The 21393-nt window shown below is 42.5% G+C and overlaps 1 protein-coding gene and 1 long non-coding RNA gene across 6 annotated transcripts in view; one reads left to right on the top strand and one right to left on the bottom strand.

The window, feature by feature from the left end:
• Positions 1-17180, top strand: part of LOC103666989 (cyclin-dependent kinase inhibitor 2A-like) — a 26980-nt gene extending 9800 nt beyond the window's left edge. For 2 of the 5 annotated variants that reach the window (XM_040631478.1, XM_040631477.1), the window contains exons 2-3: positions 14401-14707; positions 16958-17180. In XM_040631478.1, coding sequence (XP_040487412.1) covers positions 14404-14707; positions 16958-16983 — 330 coding nt within the window. In that variant the 5' untranslated portion in view covers positions 14401-14403 and the 3' untranslated portion in view covers positions 16984-17180. Of the gene's footprint in view, positions 1-10907; positions 11119-14400; positions 14708-16957 lie in introns of those variants that run through there. The other 3 variants (XM_040631476.1, XM_040631479.1, XR_005835189.1) reach the window with 3 other exon arrangements.
• LOC121103070 overlaps positions 1641-21393 on the bottom strand; it is a 19898-nt gene continuing 145 nt past the window's right edge. The window contains exons 2-3 of the long non-coding RNA XR_005835190.1: positions 2604-2672; positions 1641-1730 (exon numbers count right to left, since the gene is read on the bottom strand). This is a non-coding gene — a long non-coding RNA (uncharacterized LOC121103070). The remainder of the gene's footprint in view (positions 1731-2603; positions 2673-21393) is intronic.

The following is a 21393-nucleotide window of genomic DNA, read 5'->3' as shown; positions in this document are numbered from 1 at the left end:
AGAGGTTTAGAGAAGATAAACTTTATAATCCCTCAATTTTGCCTATACTTTCCCCACTGTACCTGGTATTTGAACTGCACACCAAGGAATGGCGGTGGGTGACAATGAATGTGGGGAAACACTGAACGTTCACTTGCTTCATTGTTAGTTTCCATGATTTAATGAAGGTTTTTGTGCAAGTTCTTTTGTTTTAACACAGCCAACTTTATTATGAAGAAGCTCTGTTTTCAGGGGATTAGAATTCAAAGAAGACAAAATTAATCACACCTTTTGGAAAGGAGTTGGCTTGTTCAAACCACAGGTACCCACCAGAATGTATAGTAACAACAACACAAATACGCCAGAGGAAATTGACTTTGATGGCCTAAATGAGTAACAGGATAGTAAATGTCTTATCTATTCTCCAAAAAAAAAGTTCTATTTATTAAGAGCCTACTGCATGCTTAGATTTTTATATATCTGACATTCTTTAATTCTTTATAATAACTCTATGAGCTAAGCTTTATCTTCCTCACTTTTGAGAGGTGGGAAGATGGAGGCTCATGATATAATGAGTAGTGGGTGTTATATACAACTGATGAATCACTGAACTCTACCTCCGAAATTACTAATATACCATATGTTTATGGATTGAATTGAAATTTTAAAAAGGTCCCATAACTATTCAAGCCCATAGAGCTAGTAAAGGAGGGATTGGGTCTAGGAGAGTATCGAGACTGGGATTGTTTCATTACCATGCTTCATTTGTGTCTCCAAGACTATTAAGGATATGGTTGACATTCTCACCAACCACGTCTGTCCAAGTCAGAGTAAGTAGCTGTAGCCACAGAAAAATTATGGAGAGAGGATTGATTTCAAGACCTGCCACAAATATTTATTAACTGTGCACCCATGGCAATGTACCACCCCTCCATTTTCTTATCTATAAATCAAGGGGGGTAGCTTTTGGAAAAACAAATTTGTAATATGTGGCAAGAGCCTTATATTGAAAGAGCCTTTTTGAAAAGCTGCAATACGATTTATTGTAGCAATTAGAAACCCCTAGAATATCTGACAACAGGGGCATCACTAAGTAAACTATAACATTGTCTCAGTGGAATGTATTGTAGCTGTTAAAAGTGGTGGTTGTAAACGGATTTTTTAGGGAATTTAGGGAAACGTTTTAATGATAAGTGAGAGGAAAAGCTTATTTCAGAATAATACCATATATACAAGAACTAAGCAAGGAAAAAGAAAGAAAACATTTCAAAATGTCAACAGTCATTGCTTCTGTGCAGTGTAATTTTTCACTTTCTTTATATATCTCATTCCTTAAAATTTTTTTTACACGTGTGAACTATAATCAGGAAAAAATTATTCAAAAATGATAGAGTTAAGTGACTTTGAAGGGACATCAAGATCCACGTTTCTGCCATCATGTGTATTAACCATCAGTAGCTCACTCAGAAACACAGTAGTTCCTGAACGTGGAGATCCTGTCACCCTGGTCCAGGACTTGCCACCTGCTTGCGGGCACAATTCTCAAAGAAAAGAAAGCATTGCTGAGTTGTCCACTATATACTGTACAAATCAGTCAACAGGGAGACATACCAGGGAGAGCATGGACCTCTCAGCCAGAACTGCTAACCTTGAGTTTGAATTCCATCTCCTTGTGCGTTGTTCCTTAAGTACTCTGGGCTGCTGCTTTTCTGATCTGTGAAGGAAGGCTAATACTCTATCCCATGGGACAGCTGTGGGATTAGAAATGATATATGCAAAGCTGTTTAATGCTTGCCACATAGTTGGAGTTCAATAAATGGTAGCCATTATGATTTTCTTGGCAATTTCGAATGAATTTCCTATTGTCTCTATTTCTGTCTGTGTCTCTCCTCTAATTATATACCTTATTACTTATTTTGTTCCTCGGGATGAGGCTAATTCTCAATATCTGTGCAGGTAAACAAATTATACACACACACACACAAATACATACTGTAGATAGATATATAGACAGACAGACGTACATATACACATAAACTATGCTAATATTTTAGTTTTCTCAACTGGCCAAATAGCGACAGATAGATAGAAGCAATTCACCTCAGAAACTTCTCAATATGCAAAAGCAGACATTTACAAAACAGCTGAATTCTGGTATGATTGCTTTCAGGAGCTGTAAAGATTCCTCATTTCATAAGAACCCACTCTATAGATACTTCTTTTTTTTTTTTTAAGACTTTATTTATTTATTTGACAGAGAGAGAGAGACAGCCAGCAAGAGAGGGAACACAAGCAGGGGGAGTGGGAGAGGAAGAAGCAGGCTTCCAGCGGAGGAGCCTGATTGGGGCTCGATCCCAGGACCCCGGGATCACGCCCTGAGCCGAAGGCAGATGCTTAACGACTGAGCCACGCAGGCGCCTCTCTATAGATACTTCTAATAGTAAACAACTTACATAGATTTAAAATCACATTTGCTTTACGCACAATTTAGAAAAGACATCTGCTATACAATACATAATACACTTCTAAGTTGTCCTTAAAATGATCTGGGAAAGATGATATGTACTTCAGATTCTATACCCAGTTTATACTTTGGAAACTAAAATTGAAAAATTGTGACTTACCTATAATTATGCATCAAGTTTATAATAAGTGAAGTCATTCAGAGTTTTTGTTCCTTGCCAAAGTCCTGTCTGAGCAGGAAGAAAAAAAAATATGGTTATTCTGAGCAGGAAGAAAAAAATTATGGTCATTCTTTTTTTAAAAAAAAATATTTTATTTATTTATGTTACAGAGAGACAGTCAGCGAGAGAGGGAACACAGCAGGGGAATGGGAGAGGAAGAAGCAGGCTCCCAGCGGAGGAGCCCCATGTGGGACTCGATCCTGGAACACCGGGATCACGCCCTGAGCCGAAGGCAGACTCTTAACGACTGAGCCACCCAGGCGCCCCAATTATGGTCATTCTAAGTGAACAGAGATGTCATGGAGTCCCTAAAAGAGTGCCTTACTTATAGCAAACACTCAATAATTGTGCTATACTGGATTTAATCAGAGAATATCACAAGGGAGAAGGAAACATCCTCCATCTTGAATTTTCCATAGAGCTAATCCTGGATTCCCTGTTCTCAGCAAATTTGTCTGGAGGTCTGCTCTGTTTTCTCAGGGGTCTCCCTTTCGTGTTAAAGGTACCTTTTTTCTTGTGGAAGATAAATAATTAAAGGAAAACCTAGTCTTTAATTCTTTGCCATTTTTCATGTAAGGAAGTCCTTGTTTCCCATTTAAAATACCCAGAGTGGACACTGAACCCTCAGAATTCTTACCCAAGGGCAGTTCAAGGGGGGAGCATGTTTCTTGGCTGAACAATAATCTTTTGAGGCACAGTCATTAATATACTTGCTTTGTAAATGGGGATATTGAAGCCAGAATAAAGTATGACCTGCTTAAGGTGAGAGGTGGTGGAACTAGGCCTGGGGCTCTCTTTTCCTTATATTATTAACTTCTTCTAAATTAAAGGGGATGTGCGAAATTATTCTGCCATTGCCTTAGTCTTCAAATAATCCGGTTGTACCCAGCATTCAATCCTAGAGCCCATCTCTTCAGACTTAACCCAGCTGTGTCCAGAAGCTCTTTAACGCAGCATACCTTGCTCTAATAAGCTATTTCCTAAGAAACTTTCCTTAATTATGGGATCCTCTCCTGAACCTGAAATACCACATCTTTTCCCTAGTTACACAGGTCTGAGGTGTCAGTTATCAGAATGCATTTTCCTTCTCCTATACTGTTAATGTAGACTCCCCTTAAGAGCTCTTCTCATTTCAAAACCACCTTCCCCCTGCACAGAAGCAAACATATTGATGGCTGTTACCAATACACCCTCATGACTAAGGATCCTTCTTTTTTTGTACCCACAGCTTAAAGCCAAGTGCCTGACATACAGTATATGTCTTCAGTTACTCTTTGTCAAAGTATGAATGATGGTTTTCAGAAAGGCAACTCTTCCTTGTCTAATAAATGTATTTTGTTCATTTAATTAATCAGAATGGCTAGTGTATGCACATGGTACGGAATTCAAACATTACGAGTTGCAGAATGTGAAAAAGAAAGTCTCATGTCCATCCCAGTTCCTCATTTCTTTCCCCCACAGTTAACAGACTTTTCTGTATCTTTCCAGAGATATTCTATGTATATTTTATTTTTAACCTCAAGCTATATTTTGGGCAACTGTTTAAACACTAATGCTGGTTATGGTAAACAGATATATGCTTTTAAACACAGCTTTTGTGTGTGTTTCACTTGATATGACCTCATGAAGTATAAAGAATAGAGCAAGATAGATCTCATTTTAAAGATATGGACATTGAAAATACATCAGGACTGTCACTTGGTCCCAATTCAGAGCTACTTCTCCAACACCTTTTATTTTCCCAATAAAGTAACGTTATCATATGATATGTTTGCACACAGTGCTTCTCAGACCTTGCCAATCCTGCAATGCCTTGTCAGAACCAGAACCTAATTTCAAGATACCATCTTCTCAAATAGCTTTTTATCTCTTTCTGGTGATGTGTTAAATTAATGGTCACATCTAAAATGACAATCTGAGCAGCCCTTCCCAGGCTCCTCTGATGGCTTTGTTTCCAGTTTATTTTCCAACTTCTCATTGTACATGCCAGTGAATTATTTTCAGTGGTCCCAAACTTCCCCACCCTTTCCACCAAATTCTTTGATGTGTAGGGTTACTGGGGTGGCCTCACTGCAAGGCTTTCTTTAAGTAAAATAGTCAGGTTCCGCAGCATCATGGTCTCAAGCTCAACTGTGTTCTCCAGGCTGATGAAATATTTCTCTAAGTCCTACTCAGCCCATCCCTCTCTCCTCATAACAGAGATTCTAAATCTTCACCACTCTCACTTCCTTTTTTTAACATAATTTTTATTCAAATTCCAGTTAGTGAACATACAGTGTAATATGAGTTGTGGATGTACAATTTATTGATTCACTAATATTAGTTTTGGGTGTACATTTAGTGATTGTATGATTGCTTACATACAACACCCGGTGCTCATCACAGCAAGTGCACTCCTTAATCCCCGTCCCCCATTTCACCCATCCCCCCACCCACCTCCCCCTGGTAACCATCAGTTCCTTCTCTATAGTTAAGAGTCTATTTCTTGGTTTGACTCTCTTTTATTTCCCCTATGATCATTTGTTTCATTTCTTACATTGCACATATGAGTGAAATCATATGGTATTAGTCTTTCTCCGACCAACTTATTTCCCTTAGCATAATACTCTTAAATTCCATCTGCATCATTACAAATGGCAAGATTTCATTCTTTTTGACGGCTGAGTAATATACGTGTGTGTGTGTGTGTGTGTGTGTGTGTGTGTGTACACATCTTTATCCACTCATCAGTTGCTGGACACTTGGGCTCTTTCCATAATTGGCTATTGTAGATAATACTGCTGTAAACATCAGGGTGCATGTACCCCTTCAAATTAGTATTTTTGTATTCTTTGGGTGAAATACCTAGTAGTATGATTGCTGGATCATAGGGTAATTTCTTTTCTTTTCTTTTATTTCTTTTCTTTTCTTTCTTTCTTTCTTTCTTTCTTTCTTTCTTTCTTTCTTTCTTTCTTTCTTTTGAGAGGTGGGGAGGGACAGAGGCAGAGGGAGAGAGAGAATCTCAAAGCAGACTCTGGAGGCCCATGCAGGGCTCAATCTCACAACCCTGGACTCATGACCTGAGCAGGAATCAAGAGTCCAATATTTAACCAACTGAGCCACCCAGGCACCCCAGGGTAGTTCTATTTTTAACTTTTTGAGGAACCTCCATACTGTTTTCCAGAGCGGCTGCACCAGTTTGCATTCCCACCAAGTGTAAGAGGGTTCCCCTTTCTCCACATCCTCACCAACACATGTTGTTTCTTGTGTTAATTTTAGCCATTCTGGGACGCCTGGGTGGCTCAGTCAGTTAGGTGTCTGCCTTTGGTTCAGGTCACGATTCTGGGGTCCTGGGATTGAGCCCCACATCGGGCTCCCTGCTGGTTCTCTCTCTCCCTCTGCTGCTCTCTCTCTGTCAAATAAATAAAATCTTTTAAAAATGTTTAGCCATTCCGAATGGTGTAAGGTGACATCTCATTGTGGTTTGATTTGCATTTCCCTGATGCTGAGTGATGTTGAGCGTCTTTTCGTGTGTCTGTTGGCCATCTGGATGTCTTCTTTGGAGAAATGTCTATTCATGTCTTCTGTCCATTTTTTAAGTGGATTATTTGTTTTTTGGGTATTGAGTTTGATAAGTTCTTTATATATTTTGGATACTAGCCCTTTATCAGATATGCCATTCACTCTCACTTCCTAACCCACCATCTATCCTCACTGCAAACAAGTCAGCCTCTTCGTTCATGAAAGGAAGTGCTTCAACTTCCTCCCTGTGCTGACCTTTTCTCCTTTCTCAAATCTAGCTATATCTCCTGCGTCTAAATTTAGGACTGCTCTCTGTGCCTTGTATTCCATCTCTCCCTGACTTTTTAGGGACCTCAGGTCCTCAGAAATACCTTATCTTGCCTGGGTCCTCAACTTCCCTTTTTTCTCTTCTAGCTGTCCTTCTCTTCACCTGGCACCTTTCCTTGTGTGTGCTCAGACCCCCTCCCTCCTTTCGCCTACCTCCCATCACCCTACATTGCTGTGAACTATCACAGCTAAGCTGGGAAAAAATAGTCCACATAGTGTCCCCACTTCCTTGCCATCCCATCCACCCCTGGTTTTCCTTCTGACAATCCCAGCAGTCCTCCCCAGGCTTCTCTGAAGGGTCTTTTTGCAGGAGTTTATTTCTCCAGCTTCTTACCATACATCCCAGTGAATTATTTTCAGTGGTTCTGAACGTCTATGTCTTCTCACATATTCTCACCTCTGCTTGGAACGTCTTTCTCCTCCTTGTACGTCTTTATATTCCTACTCCTCTCTCCAAGGCTCGGGTCAGCCTTCAGCATCTGTGCAGCCTCTGCCGAAGCCACCAGAAGTTTGGTTCCCTTTTCATTTTCTTGTGTCATCTTCTGCTTCCCTTTGCTCTTCAATACACATTATGTGTAATGCCAATTTAACAACTACAACAACTCTGAGGCAAGTACTGTTATTATCTCATGTATACAGATGGGAAAACAAACCTAGATGCAGTAAGTAACTTTGTTCAAAGTTATAGAGCATTAAATGAAAAGGACAGCTTTGGACTCAGGCGGTCCTACTCTAGAACCCATATGTTTAACACCCCACACCACCATGCTCCACCCTTAGCCTCTGAGTTTGTCGAATGAATGAACGGGTGTTAGTCTTTTTTTTTTCTTGAAAAATGGATTAAAATTGAAACCAGTTTAAATTTCATAGCATAGATTTTCAAAACTGCGAAGGCAGCACAAACCTAAATAAGGCCATGACATTCTCAAGGAGGAAGACAAGTAAGTTTGGGAATGATAATAACAATATGTAACAAAGTATAGGATTCAGAAAGCTCTTTGGCTTCATCATCTCATTTAATCAACCTGTGACATATATTATGATTCCATTTTACACATGGGCAATCTGAGGCTGGAAGAACCAGCACCAGGATCCTGGGCTTTATATTTTGTTTTTTCTGAGGTACTGGCCCTCAGGTCTGAGCTGAGATGGAAGAGTAAATTGGGAATATGGTAGGTTCTTTAAAAGAAAAGCTGGGAAAGTTTTACACTATTATTAACTACTTATTTACGCAAGATTTCTAATGGAGCATGGGATCCATTTCTAGAACTGAGAAGCCACACCAAGGATGCCATAATCTTTTGCGAGTTCTATTGCAAGTGTCAGAGATAGGATATACCTGTCTAAAACCTGTTCTTGGAAAAAATCAACTTCCATGTCTGTATATAATTTGTCCAAGAGTTGTTTTATATGGTTCCCTCATGCATTTCCTTCATCAACAGTAGTCCAATATATTGCATAAGAGTTTAATGAGTTCTCAAGTAGGAATCCGTAGTTGAGTTTTAGAAGAGTTTCTGAATTCCCTGAAAGTTATATTCAGAAATACATGTGCAAATAGGGGTGCCTGGGTGGCTCAGTCGGTTAAGCATCTGACTCTTTATTTCAGCTCAAATCATGATCTCAGGGTCATAAGATCAACCCCACCCCCAGCTCAGCAAGGAATCTGCTTGAGACTCTCTCTCCCTCTCCCTGTGCCCTTCCCCACCCCTCGCTTGACTGTGCGGAGTGAGCTCTTTCTCTTGAAAATAAATATATAAATCTTTTTAAAAACACGTATGCAAATTAACACACTAGTTTAAAAAATTATCACATACTTTATTTTTTGAGGAGAGGGTCTATAGCTTTCAACAGATTATCAAAGACCTACTCCCCCTGCTCCAAGATTAAAAGCCATTATTTTAGTGATGGAAACTAATTTTGATACTGGTCTAAAAGTCAGACACATTGTAAGAGAAACCTGTTCCCTCCTTCCCAATACCACAACCACAATTCTCCCCTTCCCTATCATACCATACCTTAAGCTACATTAAATAATTTTATGTTCTCAGCCACAGTTTGAATTTCCCACACCATTGTTGCCCAGATAACTGAGAGGTACCTGGAGGAAAATAGAGAAAGCACAGAAATTTATTTTTTAGAACAGATTTTACATCCCATAAGGGTTTTAACTGGCATCATTTTTTTTTTATTTTAAGTAATCTCTAAGCCTAATGTGGGGCTCAAACTCATGGCCCAGAGATCAACACTCACATGCTCTACAGACGGAGCCAGCCAGATGCCCCTTAACTGGCATCATTTTATTTTTTAAAAAATTTTATTTATTTATTATTTATTTATTTAAAAGAGAGAGAGCACGAGTGAGGTGAAGGGTAGAGGGAGAGGTGGAGGGAGAGGCAGATTCCCTACTGAGCATGCAGACTCCCCACTGAGCAGGGAGCCCCTGACTGGACTTGGGGCCGGATCCCAGGACCCTGGGATCATGACCTGAGCTAAAGGCAGACACTTAGCCGGCTGAGCCACCCGGGCTTCCGAACCGGCATCATTTTAAAGCTCCATGTTTTGCCTGAACTAACAGCAACTGAAAGTATTTTGGGGGCTTGAAGAGAAGTCAACTAGGGATTGAAACATAGCTCTTGAGTAGAGCTGTGTTATCTAGTAGGCAGATTAAGCATGTGCTTGAAGGCATCGGCAAAGCCTGAGCAATCCAATTTTTAAAAATAATATATATTTTAAAATATATTAGCCACAGGAAAAAAGTAATAACCACAGGAAAAAATAGAACCATGCTGGATTTTCTTTTGCTTATTATACTCTTAGTTCTGTTTAACTTTTCATTAAATATGAGGGTGGTGAAGGGTGTTCTTTATCTTTCCAGTCTTCTTGGCCTTCCCTTTCATATAATATTCATAATTCTATCCAAAGCATTTTAGTCTCTGTGCCTCACAGCAAGATTGTAAGAGAATCCTCAAAATGGAAAATTGAAGAGCTTAAGATGTGCCGCACTGTTCTAAATGCTTGTATGTTCATCAATTCATTTAAAACTCACAACAGCCCTATGAGGTAGGGACCACTCTTAGCCTCCCATTTTATAACTAAGATAATTGTGAGGTTTTTCCAGTAGGAAGAAGAGATGGGGTGGGGGGAACGGGAGAGGAGCGGGAGTCCTTCCATCCAGGAGAGGGCCTTTCATCTGTTTTCCCGAGGAGGCGCCCTTCGCTCTGAACTCCTCGCTGTGATCGTGATAGACTCTGATTCACTAAGCAACTCTGTTTCTAGAGCTCTGAGCACTTTTTTCTGGTCTAGGAGTAATTATTTATTAAGAACAGAGTCTATCAGCCCAAAGACTCTCTCGCCAGTTTCCTCTGTGCTTGTTGGCAGAAATCTCCATCATGCCCGTTAAATAGACCTCATCTTCTCCGAGCCAGCCCTTACACAAGACACTAGTATCAGGCATTGCACAAGTAGGGGAATCCTTCGCCGTCGTCATCCATTCTACAGGTGTGTGTGTGTGTGTGTGTGTGTGTGTGTGTGTGCGCGCGCGCAGTGAGGACAGGCTGCTGGCGGGTGGGCAGACTCTCTAAAATGAATGTTTGCGGAAGGATTTCTGGCATGGTGGACCCAGCACGCGAACCCAGGTGTTGAATGGTGGAAGGGGGAGAGTTATCTAAAAGTAGGGAAGCCTCGTAGTGGCACCGGTGATACCGATCCTCGGCAAGGTTCTCAGACTCTCCAAAATGAATGTTTGCGCAAGGATTTCTGGCATGGTGGACCCAGCACGCGAACCCAGGTGTCGAATGGTGGAAGGGGGAGAGTTATCTAAAAGTAGGGAAGCCTCGTAGTGGCACCGGTGATACCGATCCTCGGCAGGGCTCTGACTGCGAGGAAGGGTTAGCTGTTTCTTCTGATTAAAAGAGGAAGCAATACTTTGCCTGCGACATCAAACACCCTGGTTCGAAATTGGCGGTTAGGAATCCTGTGCTGCTTTCAAATGCGAGGGGTTGTACCGGGGAGGAAGGAAACAGGAGAGCGAAGTCGCTCTAACCGAGTGAACTCGCTCTGAGACCACGAGCGTCTCCGCTGGGGGCGGGGGAGCGCAGCGCCCGAGAGGAGGGAGGGGACGCGGGGTGGGGGCTGCTGCCAAGGGGCCCAGGGCTCCCCCTCCCCCACGGCTTTGTCAGGCTCCCCGCGCCAGCCCCCCCCCCACCCCGGGCGAGCCGCGGAACCGTGACAGCAAAGGCCCCGCGTGGACTTCAGGGGGTGTCACGCTCACGGCAAGTTCAGCTTGAAGGGCGCCTCCTCGGGAAAACAGAAGAACGGCGCTCTCCTAGATAGAAAGATTCCGGCAGGAGGAGTCGAGGGGCAGAATCGGGGGGTGGCTTCCTCCGGCCCCGGAGGAGGGGAGAGGAGGGGCGGGCTGGTCACGAGAGGCTGGGGCGGGCCACTGGCGCCCGACCGCGGCGGAGGGAGGGAGAGAGCCAGGGGGCAAGCGCTGGGGAGCAGCATGGAGTCCTTCGCAGACAGGCTGGCCACGGCCGCGGCCCGGGGCCGGGCGGACGAGGTGCGGACGCTGCTCGCGGCTGGGGTGCCGCCCAACGCGCGGAACCGCCAGGGCCGGAGCCCGATTCAGGTGGGTGAGCCGGCCTGCCGCGGGAGGAGGGGGTGGCGGCGACTCGGGAGCACAGGGTTTGTAAGGGAGTCGGAACCAGGCCAGCGTTTCGATTCTCGGTAAGGGGAGACTTCTTGATGAGTTCTCAGGTGGAGTTTGGAGACCTCCCGGTGTCCACGTCCTGGGGGCTTAGGAAGCCACGGAGGAATGAGGAGGCACGTGGAGTGCAGATCCCTAGAGTGGTGTGGAGATCTGGGGCGGGGGGGGGTGGTGAACTTATTCGCGTTAATACAGTTCGAGGTATGTTCTTTATCTGATAACACGGTTGCGAAAGTTTGCGGTAAAAAGCAAGATTTTAAAGAAATGGAAGGTTTGTTGGGCCCACTAGCCCCCAGCTCACAGATTCCCCGAAGGGAGCTGATCATCTTCCTTTGGGGGGGGGGGGATTGCAGTGGAAACCTTCTTCTGTGTAAATTGAATAAATCTCAATTGAAATTATTCAGAAGCAACTATGTATTGTGTTTATTTTTACTTAAACCAAGTAAGGAAAATATATGCTTGTTCTAAGAATTTAGGTAATACAGACAGACATACATGAAGAAAAACATTAGTGTGATCTTGCCTGAAATGATATCACTTTAGTTACAATTTTGAAGGTATCTCCTATTATTTTTGTTACTTTTAACTTGCTTACTATAGATTAACTTATTTGAGACAGAGTTTTCAATTCCTCACTGTTCAAAAAATGTCGTTTCTCCCCTCCTCCCTCCAGTTGTGGGTAAGGGTGGGGGTGGGGGGGGTGTTCGGTATTTGTCGTTGTTGTTTGCCTTCACTAACTTCCTAAATCCAGACTACAAAAACGATTTCTTCCTGGCAGTCACCACCCTAGTTGTATTCCCAGTGTTGATAGTGATTTCTGATTCTGAAAAATATAATGTATGTGAAACAAAGGCTTACTGCACAAATTCCAGCAATAACAAGACAAAGGAAAGTAACTGTACCTGCAATTTCACAGATTTCACAAGTCAATCTTCCTTTCCTGAAACTATGCTACATAGGAAAAATTTCATACACTTTAAAATACAGATATGAAAATAAAACCAAAATGCCTTAAAACTTGAGATTATTTGGGACTTGAAGTGTGAAGAGATTTTGAAAGGAGAGAGGTTGTGTGATGGTAGAAGAAAAGCATGAGTCCTTTAAAAGGAATGCATGCATGATTCCTAATTTCTCTAAAATTTTGCTCGGAGACTGTGAGTTTGAACTTGAAGTTCTGGAATATGTTAGAAGAGACTTCTTTTAAATACAAAAAGAGAAAAGAAAGTTGGATAATTAGTTTTAACAATTTTTTAAATAGGGAAGATAAGAACATAGAGGAAATGGGGGCATGATTTTGGTTTAGAATCCTAACCAAACTTGTGTTTAATATAAAGCTAAGTAGTCTACAGAAAATTTTAATTCTTGATGTCTTATCAAATGGACTTAAGCACTACAAATATTCATTTAATTGATTTTTTTCTTTTTGCTTTGGATTGCTATTTAGATTTAAATATTTAGATGCTAGGTTTCCTTTCATACTTTAATACTGCAAAATATAATGAAAACCTTTAAAATCAGTTAAATGATGAAGTACTTCATTGGATAAGCAGAATGTTTCATCTGTTATATTTTCACCTGCATTATATATAAACATGGAAGTTGACTTCTTCTAAAAACAGGTTTTAGACATGTGTTTTCTAGCTCTGGCACTTGCAGTAAAGCCTCCAAAAGATTCTGGCATCCTTGGGCGTGGTCCCTTTGTTCTAGAAATTGATGCCATAATCTATTAAAAGTCTTGCATAAATAAGTAATGGTGTGAGAGGTTTCCCAGTTTTTATTTTAAAACAGTGAATTGTCCTAATCCACTGCAATAGTTTTTATTTTTGTAGCTGTAATTTGGTTCACTCATATTTTCTCTCTTTTTAAAAATTAAATCAGTTTCACTTTCTCCAGGACAAGAATCAACCACTCTAGTATAACTTACTATGTTTCCTTGGTTTAGAGAAATTAAATAATTCATGTTTAATGCAGAATGTAATTAAAAACAAGGAATTTCTCTTTATACAGTCACTGTTGTCTAACTAATATAACCAAATAATGGTTACCCTAAAAAAGAATCATCTGCTTTCACTGTCCACCATGCAACACTCAAATTTTAAGGTTGCTGTGACTGTGGATACTATTTAAAGATTCCTCTTTGGTGCAATGACTTTGTTTCAAAGATGATTTATGAACCAAATGAGGGGAGCACCTCCGGTTTAATGAACTCTCAGGGTGTAAACTTGGGAAGTTTCTTAGTTTCCTATTTCTGCTGTAACAAATTACCACAACTTTCATGTGTCAAACCTACATAAATATATTATCTTGTAGTTCTGGAGGTCAGCAGTCTAAAGAGGATCCACAGAGCTGCATTTCTTTTGGGAGTTCTAGGGGAGAATCTGTTTCTCTGTCTTTTCCAACTTCTAATGATCATCAATATTCCTTGGCTCATGGCTGCTGCATCTTCTCTCTGACCTCCATTCTTAGATCTTTCCTCTGTAACCTTCTTATAAGGAAACTTGTGATTACATTGGGCCCATCCTGACAATTCACATTAATCTCCCTCAAAGTACTTAATCACATCTGCCAAGTCTCTTTTCCCATGTAGGTAATATATTCACAGCCTTCGAGTGTGAGGTAGTAGACATCTTTGGGAGCATTATTTAGCTTACCACAAGAAGGAAATTGGGGGGCTGGTTAGACAAAGCTCATTTTATACTTTAATAAGACAGTGAATTTTAACATTCTGGGAGGCTAAATGTAGATTAAAAGTTTTACAAGAATTAAAGGTTTGTTGTTGTTTTCATTTTCACTTTTTAAGAGTTACCATGTCCTGGGCTTGGATATACAGCAGAAAACCATACAAAATCTCTGGGCCTTACATAATTTTGTATCAAAATGAGGGGGGAAATACAGGAGGTTAGGCTGTAGTTCAAGCCAGTTTGTCCCTCACCCTTTTGCTATTGTCTGTGCCCCTGGCAGTGTTCTGTCTGTGGCTGGAACTCTGCAAAAGTTTGGAGAATACAATGCAATTCATTGTGTACAGAAAAAATGGAATGAGTAGGAGACCTGGCTAAGGGAGTTGGTAACTGAAAGCAAATAGAGAGTAACTAGATTCCTGTGGCTCGTACCGGCCTCTGCACGGTGTGAGAGCTTCACAAATAGTTTCTTTAATCTTGCCCCTGCCACCCGTCCCCGCCCTGACCACTCTGCTCTCTCCGGCAGGTCATGATGATGGGCAGCACCCGCGTGGCCGAGCTGCTGCTGCTCCACGGCGCAGACCCGAACTGCGCCGACCCCACCACCCTCACCCGACCTGCGCACGACGCGGCCCGGGAGGGCTTCCTGGACACGCTCGTGGTGCTGCACCGCGCCGGGGCGCGTCTGGACGTGCGCGATGCCTGGGGCCGCCTGCCCGTGGACCTGGCTGAGGAGCGGGGCCACCGCGCTGTCGCCGGGTACCTGCGCGCAGCCGCGGGGGGCACCGAAGCTGGTAGCCACGCCAGTATGGAAGGTGCGGAAGGCCCGGCAGGTGAGGTGTGGCAGCTATAAGAGTTGAAACTCAGAGAGCTTCTGCAGCCCAATGCACTCCTTTTTCAGAAGAGAAAGCTGGCTCCAGGAAGGCAGGGTCTTGGGTCTCGCCTCAGCTCTCACACTGCCACCCTATAAGACAACCCCACTGTCCCAATTGCAGTGCCTCGCTCGGGCTGTGGACAGAAAATAGCCTAGATGGATTTCCGCAGAGTAAAAACCCATCCTACAAACCGTTCCCCTATTCCTGCAAACACTCACCCTTCCTGGAGCTCAAGCCCTGCACTGTGGAACATTGATGACTTGGGAGGCAGGAGGTCTCCTGGCCCCTCTTCCTCCAAACTAGCAGGCAGCAGCATCCACTCCACTACCCTCGGTTTCCGCATTAGCATACCTAGGTAGCTGGACCAACCTGCTATTTCCAAAAGCATTTGCGCATGGCATGGCCCGGCAGAAATCTGTCACCCCCAACTCTACTGTGAAATTTGACTAAATCCGACCCTCTGCTCAATGCAGTGTTGTTTTCCAGAGCTGCCCAAGGGAGAGCGACCTCTCCAACCCTGGCAGTCTGTACATGGGGATTTGCTGCACTCTCAGAGAAACAGAGACCCTCTCTTAAGCTGCTTCTTCTCTGCGAGAGAAGATTGCTGTGTGAGGGAGATGACCATGTGATCCTTCTTGCCTTCTCCTTCTCCAACCACAAAGCCTTCTTCTCTTGTGGCCCCTGATCTCCACCTCCAGTCCTGCCTGCCTAAAGTACCAACTTTACTGATTTTTTCTGAAGGGAGAACCATTATATATATATAAGAATCATATGAGAACCATATAAAGGGAAACCACTATATATATGGTCATATATATATGTATATATGAATATTTAAGGTAAACCATGACTTTGAAGACACTAAGATCTATCCCATTTTGGCTCAGAATTGGGGCATTAGACCCTCTGGCCTTAGTGGGGCCTGAGAGGACAGAGGGGAGAGACTCACTCTGAGCCCTGGACCAGAGATGCAGCGAATTTTGTTGCCTTGGGCGTGGGAAGCTCGAAGATCTCCTTTAGCCTGCCCACCCCCTCTCTCCACCAACTGAAGTTCGCATCCGACACAGCGCGGGCGAGGGGCGAGGGGCCAATCATAGGGCCGGTTGCGCGGAGCAAGAACGGGAGAGGAGCTGAAGAGGAGAAGGATTAGACGACTGAAATGGGCCACAAGCAAATAAACAGAGCAACCCCTTATAAGCAAAACTAAGAGATTTGCCCAAGCACACAAGTGCATCCACTCCTTTCCTCCTACCCTCCCTTTCTCCCTCCCTCCCTACTACATAATCAGCTCCATTTTGGATGGGACTTAAAATGAAAGAGACAAAACGGGAGTCCTGCCCTCATAGAGCTTACGTTCTGGGAAACAGACTTTAAGCAATAAACAACGTATTTTCAGAGAGCCAGTTTGTAAAACCAATGTGATGGGTAAGAGTGAAGTCTGAATGGGAAGAGGGGCTTAGAGCGGTCGGAGAGCCTGACTGATGAAAAGAGATTAGCGACTGGAGGCAGAGACACTCTCAAGTGCAAAGCCGGTGGCGGTTTAGGAGGACAGAAAGGCGGGCTGAAGCGAGCACAGCGCGAGATCAGAGAAGAAGGATGTTAGTTCGAAACGTGGATCTTGTCTGAGAAATTTTAGAAAGCCATTCGCGGGTTTGGGAGAGGGAGCCTGGGGAGTAAGACGACAGGGCTGGAACCGAATGTCCCTCTAGTGCCCAGCCGCTCCGGCGCCTCAGGTGCCCTGAGCTTACGCATGTCGCTGAGTCGCTCCGCGTCAGATGCAAGAGACGCCTGCGGATACGCGAAGAGCGAGGCGGTATTTTCACGGCCAGCATCTGGCGCTGTGTGTCATGCCCTCAGCACGCGTTATATATACCGGGGTTCTCGTGTCGCCAGCCCGCCGGTGGCTTGGCCGCACGCTCCCTGCCCTCGCTTGGCGGGCCCGGAGCTCGGCGAGCCCGAGCAGCCAGCCGCGCAGTGGACGCGACGCGCAATCAGCGAGGCCGGGGAGTCGGGCTGCTGGCAGGGTCCAGCCTTATGGACAGACCCTGCGCTGAGGGGTGGTGGATATTGATAAGAGCCGAGCGAAGCTTTCTGAGAACCTTGCTCATTAGTGTCTGAATACCACGTGGGAGACCATGGGAGGAAGGCGGGATGGGTCCACATCCTTGACTTCTAGTTTCCAATGTGTTTTCTTTCTGCCCTCTGCAGACAGCCCGGACTTAAAGAATGATTGAGATCTAAAGACACCTCAAAATGGTTTGATCTTCAATCAATGAAAGTGGATTACCCCACCCCACCCAACCTTTGCCTGCCTGCTTAGTCGCTATTTATAAAATCGCGCTTTTTAACACTGCAGACCCCTTCATATTAATGTGCATTCACCTTCCCCTAAATTTTCTTTTATACATTGTTATAAAAGGTAAAAAACTAACACTGCTTCTGCCTTTTTATTATTGGGTTGGAGTTTTCTGGAACAAGTCCTTTAGGCCTATGTGGGCACTTCCTCTTTCCAGCCTCGCACACTGCAGGGCACTGTTGTTACTACAGACATTTAGTGAACTTCGGATACGAAACTTAAATGGGTTACATGGCCTTTCCAGCGTCAAATGGCCGTCAAATGGTAGTGCCAAGGTTCACTTAAAAAAAAAAAAAGTGGGGGTACCTGGGTGGCTCAGCCGTTAAGCGTCTGCCTTCGGCTCAGGTCATGATCCCAGGGTCCTGGAATCAAGCCCCGCATTGGGCTCCCTACTTGGCAGGAGGCCTGCTTCTCCCTCTCACACTCCCCTTGCTTGTGTTCCCTCTCTTTCTGTCTCTCTCTGTCAAATAAATAAATCAAATCTTTTTTAGAAAAGTATTCTTTTGTTTACTTATTTATTTAGTCAACATTTATTGAGCACCTATTATGGCACCTTGCCATGGGGAAGGAGGAGAAAGACATCAACTAATGAACACACAAACACATGACTAGAGATTTTAACCCCAATTTCATTGACTGGAAGGTAGTATTTTTCCCCAAAAGATAAATGTGTGCTGCAGTAAGAGTACACAGCATGGAGTGTAAGACTTCTGGATTTCAGATGATAAAATGGCAAGGGTCTTAAGATGGATGGGTCTTAAGATGGATGAAATGGGGTAAAAAGTGGTGAAGAGAAACTCCATGGAGATCTCAGACTGACAGACTCACGCTTGGCCTTCCATTACTTACCTGGCTGTGGAAGCTGAGCCTCCAATGTTCGGGATATCTTGCCCTAAGCTCCGCAGCAAGCATGTGACAGAGCCAGCAGAGTGTGGTGCACAACCACAGAGCCAGCCTCTGCAGCCTGCTGGGGGGTCTGACTGAGCTGTCCCCAACTATGCCCCACCCAGCTTTCTGAAACTCCCCCACAGTGGCTCCAGAGGGCTGTGAAGTTGCTACTGACCACCACCCAAACCAAAACCAGCTCTAGCTTCTCTCTACCATAGCAGGGGAAGGAATGTGGCTCCAACTTCAGCTGAGACCCAAAAGCCTGCTGCCTCCTTTGCAGTAGGGGTACCAATACCTTCATGACTTATTTTTTGAGGTGCAATTCATATAACATAAAATTAACTATTTTAAACTGTACAATTTGGTGGCATTTAGTAAACTCACAATGTTGCACACCCATCACCATTTATCTAGTTCCAAAACATTTCAATCACCTCCAAAGGACACCCTACACCTATTAAGCATACTCATTAAATCCTCCCTGTTCCCAGGCCTTGGCCACCACTAATCTTTTGTCTCTATGGATTTACCAATTCTGGATATTTCATATATGTGGAAGCATACAACATGTTGCCTTTTGTGTCTGGCTTCTTTCATTCAGCATAATGTGCTTGCTGTTCCTCCATGTTGTAGCATGTACCAGTATTCCATTCCTTTTTATGGTTGAATAGTATTCTTTCACTTACTCCATCTCATAATAAATATTTGGGTCATTTCCACCTTTTAGCTATTGTGACCAGTGCTATATTCATATACAAGTATTTGTTTGAATACTTGTTTTCAATTCTTTGGGGTATATACCTAGGAGAGGAATTGCTGGGTCATACAATAGTTCTATGTTTAACTTTTTGAGGAACTGTCAAACTGCTTTCCACAGTAGCTGCACCATTAAATAGTCCCACAACAATATACAAGGGTTCCAATATCTCCATATGCTTGATAACACTTGTTATTTTCTGGGTTTTTTTTTTTTTTAGAAGTCATCCTAGTGGGTATTAAGTGGTATCTAATTGTGGGTTTCATTTGCATCTCCTTAATGACTACAGATGTTCAGCATCATTTCATGTGTTTATTGGTCATTCCCATGTTTTCTTAGAAGAAATGCCTATTCAAGTCCTTTGCTCATTTTTAAATTGTTTTTCTTTTTGTTGTTAAGTTGTAAGAGTTCTTTGTATATTATGGATATTAGACCTTTATCAAACATATGATTTATAAATATTTTCTCTCATTCTATGTGCTGTCATTTCACTTTCTTGGAAGTGTACTCTGGCGCACTTTAATTTTGATTGAGTTTGTTTTTCCCTATAGTATAAGTTAGGGCTCTAAATTCATTCTTTTTCATGTGGATATCGAATTGTCCTAACACCATTTGTTAAAGAGGCTATTCTTTACCAATTGAAAGATCTAGGACCCTTGTCAAAAATCAATTGACTATAGGTTTATTTCTAGATTCTCAGTTCTATTCCATGAAATGTATGTCTGTCTTTACAACAGTTCTACACTATTTTTATTACTGTAGCTTTGTAGTGTGTTTTGAAAATGAGAACTATGAGTACTCCAACTTTGTTCTTCTTTTTCAAAATTATTTTAATCTGTTTTAAGCTTGTATCTGGGGTCCCTGGCAATTCCATACACATTTATGGATCAGCTTTCCCATTTCTACCAAAAAAAAAAAAGGCCACTGGGATTTTCATGGGGACTGTATTGTATATGTAGATCATTTTGGGTCCTACTGCTACCTTGACAATATTAAGTCTTCTTAATATAGACACAGGATGTCTTTCCATTCATTTAGTCTTTAATTCCAGCAATGTTTCATAATTTTCAGTGCACAAGTATTGCACATATTTGGTTAAACTTATTCCTATTTTATCCTTTTTGATGCTACTGAAAACTGAATTGTTTTCTTAATTTTTTTTGGACTGTTCATTGCTAATGTATAGAAATACAACTGATTTTGGTGTGTTGGTCTTTTATCCTGCAGCTTCACTAAAATTGCTTTTCAACCCTAATTGTTTTTTAGTGGATTCTTTAGGATTTTCTGTATATAAGATCATGATATCTGCAAAGAAGGATAGCTTTACTTATTTCTTTCCAATTTGGGTGTCTCATTTTTTTTTTTTCTTGTCTAATTTCTCAGTTTAAAACTTTCAGGACAATGTTGCTTGTAAAATGTTGAATAGAAGAAACAAAAGCAGGCATTCTTTTCTTGTGCCTGGTATTAGCAGGAAATCTCTGTCTTTCACCATTGATTATGATGCTAGCCTATAGTTTTTTCAGAAGTGCCCTTAATCAGATTGAAGAGGTTCTGTTCATTCGTACTTTGTTGAATTTTTTTTTTTTTATCATGAAAGAGTGTTGGATTTTCTCAAATTCTTTTTCTGCATTGACATAATGGTATGTTTCTTCCTTCATTCTATTAATATATTACATCGATTGACTTTATATGTCAAAACCCTTGCATTCCTGGGATAAATTTCACTTGATCATGGTGTGTGATTATTTTAACATTCTGCTGGGTTTGGTTTGCAAAGACTTTGTTGAGGATTTTTTTTTTCCATGTATATTCACAAGGGGGTATTTGTCTGTAGTTTTCTTTTCTTGTAATGTCTTTGGCCAATTTTGGTATCAAGGTAATGTTGGCCCCATTGAATGAGTTAGGAAGTGTTCAATATTCTATTTCTTAGGAAAGCTAGAGAAGGACTGGTGCTAATTGTTCTTTAAACATTTGATGCAAGTCACTAGTGAAGCCATCTGGTCCTGGACTTTTCTTTGTCAAGAGGTTTTTGACGACTGATTCAATCTCTTTACATGTTACAAGTCTGTTCACATTTCCTATTTTTTTTCCTTGAGTCAGTTTTGGTCATTTGTGTGTTTCTAAGGAATTTATCTAGTTTTCTCTTATGATCGCTCTGATTCCTTTAAGGTTGCTAGTGATGTCTCCATTATGCTGTGTTTAAGTCATCTTTCTCTTGATCAAGAGTTCACTTGGTTGCTGTAAACCTGTGACTACTTTCTAGAGTTCCCACAAAGTCAATTCTGACGCTACTCTTTCTGGTGTTTCTGTTTAGTGATGGGCTCTCGGAGTTTTCAACCCTGCTACTTGCACTGATGTCACTTCTAGGTTTTGTTTTCTATTAGAGTATAATGGCTAACTGCCTCTGATGCGCCAAGTTCCTTCCCCCGCGCACCCCGCCTGACTGGGATTCAGTGCCCCACTACTGGCCTTCCCACCAACTGGGTATCTGTCCCCCACCATTTCTCTGAATATATCTAGCTCTGATACTAAACTATGTCCCTTCAAATGTTTTCCACCTCTGGATCGCAGGAGCTCACTCTTCTTTGCTCCACTCGCGCGCACACACAGACACACGCGCACACACACACACACACACACACA

This window comes from Ursus maritimus, unplaced genomic scaffold (genome assembly GCF_017311325.1).
Source record: "Ursus maritimus isolate PB19 unplaced genomic scaffold, ASM1731132v1 scaffold_17, whole genome shotgun sequence".
NCBI classification, from domain to species: domain Eukaryota; kingdom Metazoa; phylum Chordata; class Mammalia; order Carnivora; family Ursidae; genus Ursus; species Ursus maritimus.
This window is presented reverse-complemented; position numbering and strand designations above follow the sequence as displayed.